Genomic DNA, 15,000 nt, shown 5'->3' with positions numbered 1-15,000 from the left:
TGTCACGTGTCTCCCGGTGTCACGTGACCTCGTGTCTCCCGGTGTCACGTGTCCTCGTGTCTCCCGGTGTCACGTGACCTCGTGTCTCCCGGTGTCACGTGTCTCCCGGTGTCACGTGACCTCGTGTCTCCCGGTGTCACGTGTCCTCGTGTCTCCCGGTGTCACGTGACCTCGTGTCTCCCGGTGTCACGTGACCTCGTGTCTCCCGGTGTCACGTGACCTCGTGTCTCCCGGGGTCACGTGACCTCGTGTCTCCCGGTGTCACGTGTCCTCGTGTCTCCCGGTGTCACGTGACCTCGTGTCTCCCGGTGTCACGTGACCTCGTGTCTCCCGGTCACGTGACCTCGTGTCTCCGGGTCACGTGACCTCGTGTCTCCGGGTCACGTGACCTCGTGTCTGACCGTCACGTGACCACGTGTCTGACCCGTCACGTGACCTCGTGTCTCCCGGTGTCACGGTGTCACGTGTCCTCACGTGTCTCCCGGTGTCACGTGACCTCGTGTCTCCCGGTGTCACGTGTCTCCCGGTGTCACGTGACCTCGCGTCTCCCGGGGTCACGTGACCTCGCGTCTCCCGGTGTCACGTGACCTCGCGTCTCCCGGTGTCACGTGACCTCGCGTCTCCCGGTGTCACGTGACCTCGCGTCTCCCGGTGTCACGTGACCTCGCGTCTCCCGGTGTCACGTGACCTCGTGTCTCCCGGTGTCACGTGACCTCGTGTCTCCCGGTGTCACGTGACCTCGTGTCTCCCGGTGTCACGTGACTGTGTCTCGGTGTCACGTGTCTCCGGTGTCACGTGACCTCGTGTCTCCCGGTGTCACGTGACCTCGTGTCTCCCGGTGTCACGTGACCTCGTGTCTCCCGGTGTCACGTGTCTCCCGGTGTCACGTGACCTCGTGTCTCCCGGTGTCACGTGACCTCGTGTCTCCCGGTGTCACGTGACCTCGTGTCTCCGGTGTCACGTGACCTCGTGTCTCCGGTGTCACGTGACCTCGTGTCTCCGGTGTCACGTGACTCCCGGTGTCACGTGACCTCGTGTCTCCCGGTGTCACGTGACCTCGTGTCTCCCGGGGTCACGTGACCTCGTGTCTCCCGGTGTCACGTGACCTCGTGTCTCCCGGTGTCACGTGACCTCGTCTCTCCCGGGGTCACGTGACCTCGTGTCTCCCGGTGTCACGTGACCTCGTGTCTCCCGGTGTCACGTGACCTCGTGTCTCCCGGTGTCACGTGACCTCGTGTCTCCCGGTGTCACGTGACCTCGCGTCTCCCGGTGTCACGTGACCTCGCGTCTCCCGGTGTCACGTGACCTCGCGTCTCCCGGTGTCACGTGACCTCGCGTCTCCCGGTGTCACGTGACCTCGCGTCTCCCGGTGTCACGTGTCTCCCGGTGTCACGTGACCTCGTGTCTCCCGGTGTCATGTGACCTCGTGTCTCCCGGTGTCACGTGACCTCGCGTCTCCGGTGTCACGTGACCTCGTGTCTCCCGGTGTCACGTGACCTCGGTCACGTGTCCGTGTCCCGGTGTCACGTGACCTCGTGTCTCCCGGTGTCACGTGACCTCGTGTCTCCCGGTGTCACGTGACCTCGTGTCTCCCGGTGTCACGTGACCTCGTGTCTCCCGGAGTCACGTGACCTCGTGTCTCCCGGTGTCACGTGACCTCGTGTCTCCGTCACGTGACCTCGTGTCTGACCCGTCACGTGACCTCGTGTCTGACCCGTCACGTGACCTCGTGTCTGACCCGTCACGTGACCTCGTGTCTGACCCGTCACGTGACCTAGTGTCTCCCGGTGTCACGTGACCTCGTGTCTCCGGTGTCACGTGACCTCGTGTCTCCGGTGTCACGTGACCTCGTGTCTGACCGTCACGTGACCTCGTCTCTGACCCGTCACGTGACCTCGTGTCTCCGTGTCACGTGTCTCGGTCACGTGACCTCGTGTCTCCCGGTGTCACGTGACCTCGTGTCTCCGGTGTCACGTGACCTCGTGTCTCCGGTGTCACGTGACCTCGTCTCTGACCCGTCACGTGACCTCGTCTCCCGGTGTCACGTGACCTCGTGTCTCCGGTGTCACGTGACCTCGTGTCTCCCGGTGTCACGTGACCTCGTGTCTCCGGGTCACGTGACCTCGCGTCCCGGTGTCACGTGACCTCGTGTCTCCGGTGTCACGTGACCTCGTGTCTCCCGGTGTCACGTGACCTCGTGTCTCCCGGTGTCACGTGACCTCGTGTCTCCGGTGTCACGTGACCTCGTGTCTCCCGGTGTCACGTGACCTCGGTCTCCGGTGTCACGTGACCTCGTGTCTCCCGGTGTCACGTGACCTCGTGTCTCCGGTGTCACGTGACCTCGTGTCTCCCGGTGTCACGTGACCTCGTGTCTCCCGGTGTCACGTGACCTCGTGTCTCCGGTGTCACGTGACCTCGTGTCTCCCGGTGTCACGTGACCTCGTGTCTCCGGTGTCACGTGACCTCGTGTCTCCCGGTGTCACGTGACCTCGTGTCTCCGGTGTCACGTGACCTCGTGTCTCCGGTCACGTGACCTCGTGTCTCCGGTGTCACGTGACCTCGTGTCTCCCGGTGTCACGTGACCTCGTGTCTCCCGGTGTCACGTGACCTCGTGTCTCCCGGAGTCACGTGACCTCGTGTCTCCCGGTGTCACGTGACCTCGTGTCTCCCGGTGTCACGTGACCTCGTGTCTCCCGGTGTCACGTGACCTCGTGTCTCCCGGTGTCACGTGACCTCGTGTCTCCCGGTGTCACGTGACCTCGTGTCTCCCGGTGTCACGTGACCTCGTGTCTCCGTGTCACGTGTCTCCGTGTCACGTGACCTCGTGTCTCCGGTGTCACGTGACCTCGTGTCTCCCGGTGTCACGTGACCTCGTGTCTCCCGGGGTCACGTGACCTCCCGGTGTCACGTGACCTCGTGTCTCCCGGTGTCACGTGACCTCGTGTCTCCCGGGGTCACGTGACCTCGTGTCTCCCGGTGTCACGTGACCTCGTGTCTCCCGGTGTCACGTGACCTCGTGTCTCCCGGTGTCACGTGACCTCGTGTCTCCCGGTGTCACGTGACCTCGTGTCTCCGGTGTCACGTGACCTCGTGTCTCCCGGTGTCACGTGACCTCGTGTCTCCCGGTGTCACGTGACCTCGTGTCTCCCGGTGTCACGTGACCTCGTGTCTCCCGGTGTCACGTGACCTCGTGTCTCCCGGTGTCACGTGACCTCGTGTCTCCCGGTGTCACGTGACCTCGTGTCTCCCGGTGTCACGTGACCTCGTGTCTCCCGGTGTCACGTGACCTCGTGTCTCCCGGGGTCACGTGACCTCGTGTCTCCCGGTGTCACGTGACCTCGTGTCACGTGACCTCGTGTCTCCCGGTGTCACGTGACCTCGTGTCTCCCGGGGTCACGTGACCTCGTGTCTCCCGGTGTCACGTGACCTCGTGTCTCCCGGTGTCACGTGACCTCGTGTCTCCGGGTCACGTGACCTCGTGTCTCCGGTGTCACGTGACCTCGTGTCTCCGGTGTCACGTGACCTCGTGTCTCCCGGTGTCACGTGACACGGTGTCACGTGACCTCGTGTCTCCCGGTGTCACGTGACCTCGTGTCTCCCGGTGTCACGTGACCTCGTGTCTCCCGGTGTCACGTGACCTCGTGTCTCCCGGTGTCACGTGTCTCCCGGTGTCACGTGACCTCGTGTCTCCCGGGGTCACGTGACCTCGTGTCTCCCGGTGTCACGTGACCTCGTGTCTCCCGGTGTCACGTGACCTCGTGTCTCCCGGTGTCACGTGACCTCGTGTCTCCCGGGTCACGTGACCTCGTGTCTCCGGTGTCACGTGACCTCGTGTCTCCCGGGTCACGTGACCTCGTGTCTCCCGTGTCACGTGACCTCGTGTCTCCGGGTTCGTGTCTCCGGTGTCACGTGACCTCGTGTCTCCGGTGTCACGTGACCTCTGTCACGTGACCTCGTGTCTCCGGGTCACGTGACCTCGTGTCTCCCGGTCACGTGACCTTCACGTGACCTCGTGTCTCCGTGTCTCCCGGTGTCACGTGACCTCGTCTCCCGGGTCACGTGACCTCGTGTCTCCCGGTGTCACGTGACCTCGTGTCTCCCGGTGTCACGTGACCTCGTGTCTCCGTCTCCGGTGTCACGTGACCTCGTGTCTCCCGTGTCACGTGACCTCGTGTCTCCGTGTCACGTCGTGACCTCGTGTCTCGGTGTCACGTGACCTCGTGTCTCGGTGTCACGTGACCTCGTGTCTCCCGGTGTCACGTGACCTTGTGTCTCCAGGGTCACGTGACCTCGTGTCTCCGGTGTCACGGGTGTCACGTGACCTCGTGTCTCCGTGACCGTGTCTCCCGGTGTCACGTGACCTCGTGTCTCCGGTGTCACGTGTCTCCCGGTGTCACGTGACCTCGTGTCTCCCGTGTCCGTGACCTCGTGTCTCCGGTGTCACGTGACCTCGTGTCTCCGTGTCACGTGACCTCGTGTCTCCCGGTGTCACGTGACCTCGTGTCTCCCGGTGTCACGTGACCTCGTGTCTCCGGTGTCACGTGACCTCGTGTCTCCGGTGTCACGTGACCTCGTGTCTCCCGTGTCACGTGTCGTGACCTCGTGTCTCCCGGTGTCACGTGACCTCGTGTCTCCGTGTCTCCCGGTGTCACGTGACCTCGTGTCTCCCGGTGTCACGTGACCTCGTGTCTCCGGTGTCACGTGACCTCGTGTCTCCCGTGACCTCGTGTCTCCGGGTCACGTGACCTCGTGTCTCCGGGTCACGTGACCTCGTGTCTCCGGTCACGTGACCTCGTGTCTCCGGTCACGTGACCTCGTGTCACGTGACCTCGTGTCTCCGGGTCACGTGTCCTCGTGTCTCCCGGTGTCACGTTGTCACGTGACCTCGTGTCTCCCGGTGTCACGTGTCCTCGTGTCTCCCGGTGTCTCCCGGTGTCACGTGACCTCGTGTCTCCCGGTGTCACGTGACCTCGTGTCTCCCGGGGTCACGTGTCTCCCGGTGTCACGTGACCTCGTGTCTCCCGGTGTCACGTGACCTCGTGTCTCCCGGTGTCACGTGACCTCGTGTCTCCCGGGGTCACCACGTGTCTCCGGTGTCACGTGACCTCGTGTCTCCCGGTGTCACGTGACCTCGTGTCTCCCGGGTCACGTGACCTCGTGTCTCCGGGTCACGTGACCTCGTGTCTCCGGGTCACGTGACCTCGTGTCTCCGGGTCACGTGACCTCGTGTCTCCGGGGTCACGTGACCTCGTGTCTCCCGGAGTCACGTGTCCTCGTGTCTCCCGGTGTCACGTGTCTCCCGGTGTCACGTGACCTCGTGTCTCCCGGTGTCACGTGTCCTCGTGTCTCCCGGTGTCACGTGACCTCGTGTCTCCCGGTGTCACGTGACCTCGTGTCTCCCGGTGTCACGTGACCTCGTGTCTCCCGGTGTCACGTGACCTCGTGTCTCCCGGTGTCACGTGACCTCGTGTCTCCCGGTGTCACGTGTCTCCCGGTGTCACGTGACCTCGTGTCTCCCGGTGTCACGTGACCTCGTGTCTCCCGGTGTCACGTGACCTCGTGTCTCCCGGGGTCACGTGACCTCGTGTCTCCCGGGGTCACGTGACCTCGTGTCTCCCGGGGTCACGTGACCTCGTGTCTCCCGGTGTCACGTGACCTCGTGTCACGTGACCTCGTGTCTCCCGGAGTCACGTGACCTCGTGTCTCCCGGAGTCACGTGACCTCGTGTCTCCCGGAGTCACGTGACCTCGTGTCTCCCGGTGTCACGTGACCTCGTGTCTCCCGGGGTCACGTGTCATCGTGTCTCCCGGTGTCACGTGACCTCGCGTCTCCCGGTGTCACGTGACCTCGCGTCTCCCGGTGTCACGTGACCTCGCGTCTCCCGGTGTCACGTGACCTCGCGTCTCCCGGTGTCACGTGACCTCGTGTCTCCCGGGTCACGTGACCTCGTGTCTCCGGTGTCACGTGACCTCGTGTCTCCCGGTGTCACGTGACCTCGTGTCTCCCGGGGTCACGTGACCTTGTCTCCCGGGGTCACGTGCCCTCGCGTCTCCCGGTGTCACGTGACCTCGTGTCTCCCGGGGTCACGTGACCTCGTGTCTCCCGGTGTCACGTGACCTCGTGTCTCCCGGTGTCACGTGACCTCGTGTCTCCCGGTGTCACGTGACCTCGTGTCTCCCGGTGTCACGTGACCTCGTGTCGTCCGGTGTCACGTGACCTCGTGTCTCCCGGTGTCACGTGACCTCGTGTCTCCCGGTGTCACGTGACCTCGTGTCTCCCGGTGTCACGTGACCTCGTGTCTCCCGGTGTCACGTGACCTCGTGTCTCCCGGTGTCACGTGACCTCGTGTCTCCCGGTGTCACGTGACCTCGTGTCTCCCGGTGTCACGTGACCTCGTGTCTCCCGGGGTCACGTGACCTCGTGTCTCCCGGTGTCACGTGTCCTCGTGTCTACGTGACCTCGTGTCTCCGGTGTCACGTGACCTCGTGTCTCCGGGTCACGTGACCTCGTGTCTCCGGGTCACGTGACGTGTCACGTGACCTCGCGTCTCCCGGTGTCACGTGACCTCGCGTCTCCCGGTGTCACGTGACCTCGCGTCTCCCGGTGTCACGTGACCTCGCGTCTCCCGGGGTCACGTGTCCTCGTGTCTCCCGGTGTCACGTGTCTCCCGGTGTCACGTGACCTCGTGTCTCCCGGTGTCACGTGACCTCGTGTCTCCCGGTGTCACGTGACCTCGTGTCTCCCGGTGTCTCCAGGTGCTGCGGCCCGGCGGCGTGGTTCTGTTCAGGGACTACGGGCTGAACGACTACGCCATGCAGCGCTTCAGAGCCCGCAGCAAGCTGGGAGAAAACCTGTACGTCAGGCAGGACGGGACCCGGGCCTACTTCTTCTCCAAAGGTCAGGGGGAGAGGGAGGGAGGGAGGGGGGGAGGGAGGGATGGAGGGATTGATGGGAAGAAGTATGGATGGAAGGATGGATGAAAGAAAGAAAAAAAGAAGGATGGATGGATGAAAGATGGATGGTAGGAAGGAAGAAAGAAAGGGAGGATGAATGGATGAAAGATAGTTAATTTAATGATTCAACAGTCCGTGAACTCCACATCCTCCTCCTGAAGCCCCGCCTCCCTCTCCCTCTCTCTCTCACCCTCTCTGTCTCTCTCTCTCTCTCTCTCTCTCTCCCTCTCTCTCCTCAGAGCTCCTGGCCGAGCTGTTCTCGGCCGCCGGCCTCCAGGCGGTGGCCAACGACTACGTCCTGAGGGAGACGGTGAACAAGAAGGAGGGGCTGAGCGCGGCCCGCGTGTTCCTGCAGAGCAAGTTCACCAAGCCGCTCGGCCAATCAGAGAGCTCCTGACGCCGAGGACCGGCTCCACTGGGACTCTAGAGGAACTACGTGAAGGTCCAACGGGGTCCTCCTGAGGGCCAGCTGCTGTGTCTCTCCTCCCCCCCCGTGACCTTAAGGCCGGAATCACCTGGAGGCCCTGAACCTCTTCTCTGGTTTGTGGACGTTTATACAAGTCGTCCACATGGGGGCGCTGTTGGACATCATCAGGCCGTGTGTCACCATCTGCTCCCCAGAGACCAGTACCAGAGACCAGTACCAGAGACCAGTACCAGAGACCAGTACAGTACCAGAGACCAGTACAGTACCAGAGACCTGTACAGTACCAGAGAACAGTACAGTACCAGAGACCAGTACAGTACCAGAGACCAGTACACTAGTACCAGAGACCAGTACACTAGTACCAGAGACCAGTACAGTACCAGAGACCAGTACACTAGTACCAGAGACCAGTACAGTACCAGAGACCTGTACAGTACCAGAGACCAGTACAGTACCAGAGACCAGTACAGTACCAGAGACCTGTAAGCCCAAAATACGTCTTACGTCATTTAATTAATTAAATATAACTAGCGGTGTGTGTGTGTGTATATATATATATAATTTTTTTTTTATTCTTTATTTTGTATTCATATTTATATATACATACACGCATATATTAATATATATATATATACTTAATGTACTTATTTGATTAATTAATTAAATATAACTAGGGGTATATATATATTTGTGTATATATAAGATAAATGAATATATATATATATATATTTATACACAAACATATATATTGAATGAAAATAGGAATTGTCAATCAACTGAAGAAGGATGTGGGTTTTTTCACACGCTTTTTAACCCTGTGGTGAGAACCTGCTGAGGCACTGTGTGACTTGCTGTTCTCTCTCTGACTTCCTGTTCTCTCTCTGACTTCCTGTTCTCTCTCTCTCTGACCTCTGGGGGCCGATCTGTCGACTGATCTCATAGAGATGAAAACACACCGGAGCAGCCAGATGATGCACTATCTCAGTTTTTACTTATTTTGAAAGATCGACCGGTTTCACTTTATAAAACAGGCCAACATTTACATTTAAAGATAACATTCGTATTCCACGTCATATATAATGAGACAAATAAAGGTTTTTTCTCATTGGAAATCCCATTAGGGTCATTGAAAATGTATGAGAGGAGGAGGAAGCTGCATCTTTAAGAGTCATTTAATCTTTAATCTGCTTAGCAACAGATGATGAAATATAAAGAACGGACATAAACAAATGATTGTGTTCCCTTTTACTTAAAATAGCCACCAGGTGTTTGTAGGTGGAGCAGCTCCACCTTAACCCTTTGTGGGCGGAGCCGACTCCGCCAGCTGGTCAGCCTGAAGGAGAAGAGAGCAGAACGAGGGGTCAGGGTGCATCCTAGGGCCTTGTTTCCTTGCACAGTTCTACAGGGGGGCGTGAACCAGGAAGTGACCTACCTGCACGGCGATGGTGATGTAATGCCCCATCACCACGTCCCGGTCCTCGCATGCCGCCTTGCACTGGAAGCGGCCTCCGCCCTCAGGCCCCGGAGCTCCGTCACCACCTGCCTGCGCCGCACGCCGTCGTCCGTCTCGTTCACCGCCGTGAAGTGGTGGCCGGGGTCGGTCAGCGGGGCGTCGGCGGGCCGGGCGGCGCTGGGGTCAGCCAGCCGGTACCAGGCGGCCCGCAGCACGCCGCAGCGCTCCACGTCGTAGACGGCGTCGCAGGACAGCGTCACCGACGAGCCGACGGCGCCGGTGACGCTCCTCTGGGGGTAGTTGACCTCCAAGGTCTCTGCAGCACATATAGATATGTTTATATATATAATATATATCTATCTTTACATAGATGTATATATGTTTATATATGTATATGTATATATATATGTTTACATATATGTATATATATATGTTTACATATATGTATCTATGTTTATATATATGTTTATATATATCTGTTTACATAGATGTATATATGTTTGTGTCTATGTGTACATCTATGTATCTATGTTTATATCTATGTTTAGATATATGCTTATATCTATGTTTACATAGATATATATATATGTTTACATATATGTATCTGTTTATATATGTTTACATATATATGTTTATATATATATATGTTTACATATATGTATCTGTTTATATATATGTATATATTTATATATATGTGTATATATATTTAGATATAGATATATACATATGCATATATATATAAACTTGTATTATATATATATATACATATATTTTTTTAGATATAAATATATATAAACATTTATTTTAAATATACATATTTATTTTATATATAAACATATTTTATATATACATATATAAACATGTATTTTATAAATAAACATATTTTATACATATATATAATAATGTATTTGAGATATATATAACATATATTTTTATATAAACGTGTTTACTAACAAGTTGAGCCTCTTCGGGTGAAACTTTGAATCATGAAAACAAAGAATTTGTCCCCATGTAAAAAGTTAAAGAGAAGTTTCCTCACCGCCGTCTTGAGCCGCACACAGAGAGCCCGGCAGAACCAGAACCACCAGAACCAGCACCGCAGGTCCAGCAAGCAGAGTCATTCTCCACAGACACAAGAGGACCACTAAGGACCACAGGACCGGTTCAGGTGAAAGTATCCGAGTGTGTGGGCGGAGCCTCAGTTTCCTCTCTGATCCCTGACTGTCATCTTTTCTGAAGCCACTGGAGCTCTGAGAAGAGCCCTGAGTCATGTGACCTCCTCAGGGCCTCCTCTGATTGGTAGGATGAGGTCTCTTCATGTTAATGTGTCACTCAGGACCCAAAAGGTACGGCACACTTCATGCTTTCCGTAAAGACCACTACCGGTGGCTTTCAACCACAAGGCCGTGACCAGGAACCTGAATACGAGGTCGTGTAGCTTTGACCCGACGCGTGGTATTTGTGTTACTGTCCCTTTAAGAGGAGAATCTTATCATAGAGCTGATGTCTAAAGACGCTCTTCCTTTGGTTAAAACGTTTTATTTATCTATTTATTTCCGCCATGATGTCACCCTGTGTGGGCCTGAAGGCAGACAGCGCCCCCTGGTGGAGGGTTAGAGTGAGAACGATGAGTGAGAAATAAGTCCAGGACTGAGAATCTGCTTCTTTACTTTGGTGGATTATTTAATTTAATGTTTTTTTTGTATTCTTTTAGTTATCATTTTGCTTTAACACATGAGGCATAGACTTCTATACAACCAGAGGAGTCGCCCCCTGGTGGTCAGGAGAGATAATGCAGCTTTAACACATGAAGCATAGACTTCTATACAACCAGAGGAGTCGCCCCCTGGTGGTCAGGAGAGAGAATGCAGATTTAACACATGAAGCATAGACTTCTATACAACCAGAGGAGTCGCCCCCTGGTGGTCAGGAGAGAGAATGCAGCTTTAACACATGAAGCATAGACTTCTATACAACCAGAGGAGTCGCCCCCTGGTGGTCAGGAGAGATAATGCAGCTTTAACACATGAAGCATAGACTTCTATACAACCAGAGGAGCCCCCTGGTGGTCAGGAGGGAGAATGCAGCTTTAACACATGAAGCATAGACTTCTATACAACAAGAGGAGTCGCCCCTGGTGGTCAGGAGAGAGAATGCAGCTTTAACACAAGAATCATATACTTCTATACAACCAGAGGAGTCTCCCCCTGGTGGTCAGGAGGGAGAATGCAGCTTCAACACATGAAGCAGAGACTTCTATACAACCAGAGGAGTCTGCCCCTGGTGGTCAGGAGAGAGAATGCAGCTTTAACACATGAAGCATAGACTTCTATACAACCAGAGGAGTCGCCCCCTGGTGGTCAGGAGAGAGAATGCAGCTTTAACACATGAAGCATAGACTTCTATACAACCAGAGGAGTCCCCCACATCGTGCTGGATATGCAACCACGTCACCTCGGGCCTCTCGTCTTCACGTAGGTAGGCAGAGAAAATAAAAACAAAGCCACGTCTCCATGTCTGACGTGTTTGGTTCCATTTGATTTTGTTTTTCAGCTGTTCTGCACTGCAGCATATTCACTTTGAAGATCAATAAAGACTCAGCCTTGGTGGTTGAATATTGTGCAAATTCCAGAACAGAACAATTTGAATTGGGACGTTTGGACAGAAACTGAGCCAAACGTTCACAGTGTTGAAGTGGAGCACCAGTGCAGGGTTCACTGGGGGCCTTAAGAGGCCTCTTCGGAGTATTCTAAAGGCCAACAGAGCTGCTTTTGTCAAATGGCAAATTCTTCTTAAAATTAAATCATTTAACGGAGACAAGAGAGAAAAGTCCTGATGCTAATCAGACTTGAATCAAATCAATTGGTGACATCACATGGCATTAAATGAAAGCATCTTCTACTTCTAAAGTGCAGAACTGTGGGCAGCGTGTTGACGCTTCACATCTAACCGGGAAAGAAATGCATTAAGTCACAGTTTGTAATTAATTATATTACACGTTGTTTCATCGTCTGGGGTTTTCTAGCTCCATGAAATTGTCTTTATGCAACTTGTTGACGGCTGCGGGTTTCTCGTAAACATCTCCGGCAGTTATACAAGGAAACGTCTGATAAAGAAATAACAAACTGTTCTTTTTCTTTCAGGCTTCTGTGCTTCACAGGCGACAACATCCAGTCCAGAGGTCACGACCTTTCACATCAGCAGGTTTTTAGAGTGAGATAAAATTTATACATCAGGATTATAGAAGAATGTAAATAAAAACAAATGCATATAGAAACGTAACGCATTCACTTGAGTTTAAACTATATATATATAATATATATATCGATATATTATATATATTTCGATAGATATATTATATATTTATATATATGAATATATTTAAGTATAACTTTATACATATAATTATGTATCATATATTTATACATATATTATATTATTTATATATATATGTTTAAAATATATTTATATTTATACATATATATATATTTGTATATATTTATTTATATATATATAATACATTTATATGTAATATATATATATTTAGAAAGATGTATTATATATTTATATATATGAATATATATTTAAGTATAACTTTATACATATTATGTATTATATATTTATACATATATTATATATTTTCATGTATATTTTATATACAGATATATTACATATATATATATATTATATATGTCTATATTTATAATAGTCTTGTTTTTCCCTAATGAACTACATCCTATAAGCGGAGGCTGCGCAACACTCTTTACCTGTCATACTCTTCAGACGCTCAACAAAAGAAGAAAAGAGGGGCGTTCCCGGTCCTAGACAGAGTGCAGGACATTTGAGCACCGGGCTCCAGTGAGCGCGGGGAGGAGAGACGCTGCCTGCCGCCGCTGCTCGGCCCCCTCACTGTGGATACAGCCGAGATGCCCCCCCCCCCTTTCGATGAGAAAACAACAACAACAACAATATCTTTAAAATCAATCCACACGAACCGCGGACATTAGAGCCGCCGGTGAGCCGCGTCCCGGTGCGGCGTCTCTTTGTTCGGCTGCTCCGACATGGATCACCCGGAGAACGAGCTGCGGCCGGAGGCCGAGCACGACGACGAGGAGGTGGACCCCAGAATCCAGGTAACCGGCTGTGCAGCCGTGGTTATTATAGAATATGTGAATATAAACATGGATATCGATACGCGTCTCCACAGCACGAGCTGGAATGTTCTCCATGTTTTTTTATTGATTTAAAAATGTAGAAATATTGAGTTTACATGCAAATCAATCCAACATATGCTGGTTATAATCATGCACCCCCCCCCCCCCCCCCCTGCTGAGCAATATGTATAAGGTAAACATGTGTGGGTAGCACTGTTGCCTCACAGCAAGAAGGCCCTGGGTTCGAATCCCGGTCGTTCCAGGTCCTTTCTGTGTGGAGTTTGCATGTTCTCCTCGTGCCTGTGTGGGTTTCCTCCGGGTCCTCCGGTTTCCCCCACCATCATAAAGACATGCACCGCAGCCTCACCCCGGTTCATATGGATGTGAATGAATGTTGGTGGTGGTCGGAGGGGCCGTAGGCGCTGATTGGCTGCCTCGCTTCCGTCAGTCTGCCCCAGGGCAGCTGTGGCTACTGATGTAGCTTACCACCACCCGGATGACTGTGTGTGTGACTTCTGGACTCTGTAAAGTGACTTCGGGTGCCTTGAGAAGCGCTATATAAAATAAATGATTATTATTATTGGTAAACAATGACAGGGCAGGTGAAAAGATTTTTGTGTTTTTGTTGCAGAGCTTTAAAAAGTATAATTTTAGCTTTTTGGCAACGTACCAAGAATAATGAGGTTAGAATAAGTTAATGAAATTAATGAATCTCAATGCAGCTCTAACACATGAAGCATAGACTTCTATACAACCAGAGGAGTCGCCCCCTGGTGGTCAGGAGAGAGAATGCAGCTTTAAGACGAGGCAGCATCTGCTTCACCTCTGGTCTCTTTCAGGGAGAGCTGGAGAAACTCAACCAGTCGACCGACGACATCAACCGGTGTGAGGCGGAGCTGGAGGTCAGTCACACACTCGTCTGCATTGTTGTGTTGATGCCAGATAAGTTAGTGTTAAAGCATTTATTTCATGTTGTTACCTGTTTGACCTCCATCACTGATCTTTGAGTCCCATTTAAAACCCAATAAAGTACGTTTCTGTGGCTCAGCGTATCCTGCGAAGCTTTACGGAGGTAAAAGTCCAAAGTATGCATCGTGCTCCTCAGGTGTGTGTGGGGTTGAGAGTTCATTACTTTACAGGCTTCAGTTCTCAGAGACAGGTGTGTGTTTCTGAAAATGAGATGGCACTCGAGGCTAATGTCGACCTGATACCTCATATTCATGGACTACTTTATTACCTTTTTTTACAAACCCTGTACAAAATAAATAAAGTAAAGTGTTAAATTCATAATAAAGGAACTAAAGTTGAATATTCTGTAAGTATTTGACTTGGCTGCAGTATCACTTGTAGTTTTCCAAGACGTCCACAATGAATTCTCTCCCTCTTGTATAACCTGGAAACATGTAAATAGTGTTTTTAACGTCATTCATAACGGAGCGGACGGCTGCATTGAACTGCATTATGATGCGTTCAAGCTCAATATAGGCAGAGGTAAATTATAACATCAAATGCAATATTTTAAAATTCAGTTCTTTCGGCTTGAAACTTGATGCAGGTCTTCAGGGACTAAGAGGAAATTCTCAAAAAACGACATTATTTAATAGTTTTTTTCCTCACTTTTGAGTTGGTTATGGTTCCCCCGGTTACCGGTGAAGACCGGTTCTGTCCCCGTAAACGAGAGAGTGGTCCACCTTTGACCTCCATTGGATTGAGATCATTACTCGACCTACATCTTACTTTTGAAGGATTTTTTTTTTTTTACATCCTCATTTGACAAACTACGTGGGAACTGTGTTTCTTTCTTTGACGGTCACCGAGGGGTTAACGGGGGTCATGATTCTGTCCTTCCTCTGACAGTGAAAGTCAGCACTTTAACCCCCCTCCCCCCTGCAGGCGTGGTTTTCACATTAAATCTGGTGTTCTGGATTACTCGGGCCGTTTCCTCTTTCGTGTCCCGGAGGCAGTTTGGGAGTCTCAGGCCGTGGTGACCTTTGCGACCTCTGACAAGTCTGT

At 52.5% G+C, this 15,000-nt stretch overlaps 3 protein-coding genes across 7 annotated transcripts in view; all 3 read left to right on the top strand.

The window, feature by feature from the left end:
* mettl6 (methyltransferase 6, methylcytidine) overlaps positions 1 to 8,613 on the top strand; it is a 9,977-nt gene extending 1,364 nt beyond the window's left edge. For 2 of the 3 annotated variants that reach the window (XM_056405975.1, XM_056405974.1), the window contains 2 exons: positions 6,756 to 6,897; positions 7,193 to 8,613. In XM_056405975.1, coding sequence (XP_056261950.1) covers positions 6,756 to 6,897; positions 7,193 to 7,350 — 300 coding nt within the window. In that variant the 3' untranslated portion in view covers positions 7,351 to 8,613. The remainder of the gene's footprint in view (positions 1 to 6,755; positions 6,898 to 7,192) is intronic. The other variant, XR_008830529.1, reaches the window with a different exon arrangement.
* LOC130187965 (protein PTHB1-like) overlaps positions 1 to 15,000 on the top strand; it is a 184,934-nt gene that overhangs the window by 113,603 nt on the left and 56,331 nt on the right. The window lies entirely within an intron of this gene.
* sh3bp5b (SH3-domain binding protein 5b (BTK-associated)) overlaps positions 9,779 to 15,000 on the top strand; it is a 22,436-nt gene continuing 17,214 nt past the window's right edge. Inside the window, exons 1-4 of one of the 3 annotated variants that reach the window (XM_056405919.1) lie at positions 9,779 to 10,001; positions 11,977 to 12,046; positions 12,617 to 12,966; positions 13,827 to 13,889. In XM_056405919.1, coding sequence (XP_056261894.1) covers positions 12,895 to 12,966; positions 13,827 to 13,889 — 135 coding nt within the window. In that variant the 5' untranslated portion in view covers positions 9,779 to 10,001; positions 11,977 to 12,046; positions 12,617 to 12,894. Of the gene's footprint in view, positions 10,002 to 10,825; positions 12,047 to 12,616; positions 12,967 to 13,826; positions 13,890 to 15,000 lie in introns of those variants that run through there. The other 2 variants (XM_056405920.1, XM_056405918.1) reach the window with 2 other exon arrangements.

Source organism: Pseudoliparis swirei, chromosome 22 (assembly GCF_029220125.1).
Source record: "Pseudoliparis swirei isolate HS2019 ecotype Mariana Trench chromosome 22, NWPU_hadal_v1, whole genome shotgun sequence".
Classification (NCBI taxonomy): domain Eukaryota; kingdom Metazoa; phylum Chordata; class Actinopteri; order Perciformes; family Liparidae; genus Pseudoliparis; species Pseudoliparis swirei.
This window is presented reverse-complemented; position numbering and strand designations above follow the sequence as displayed.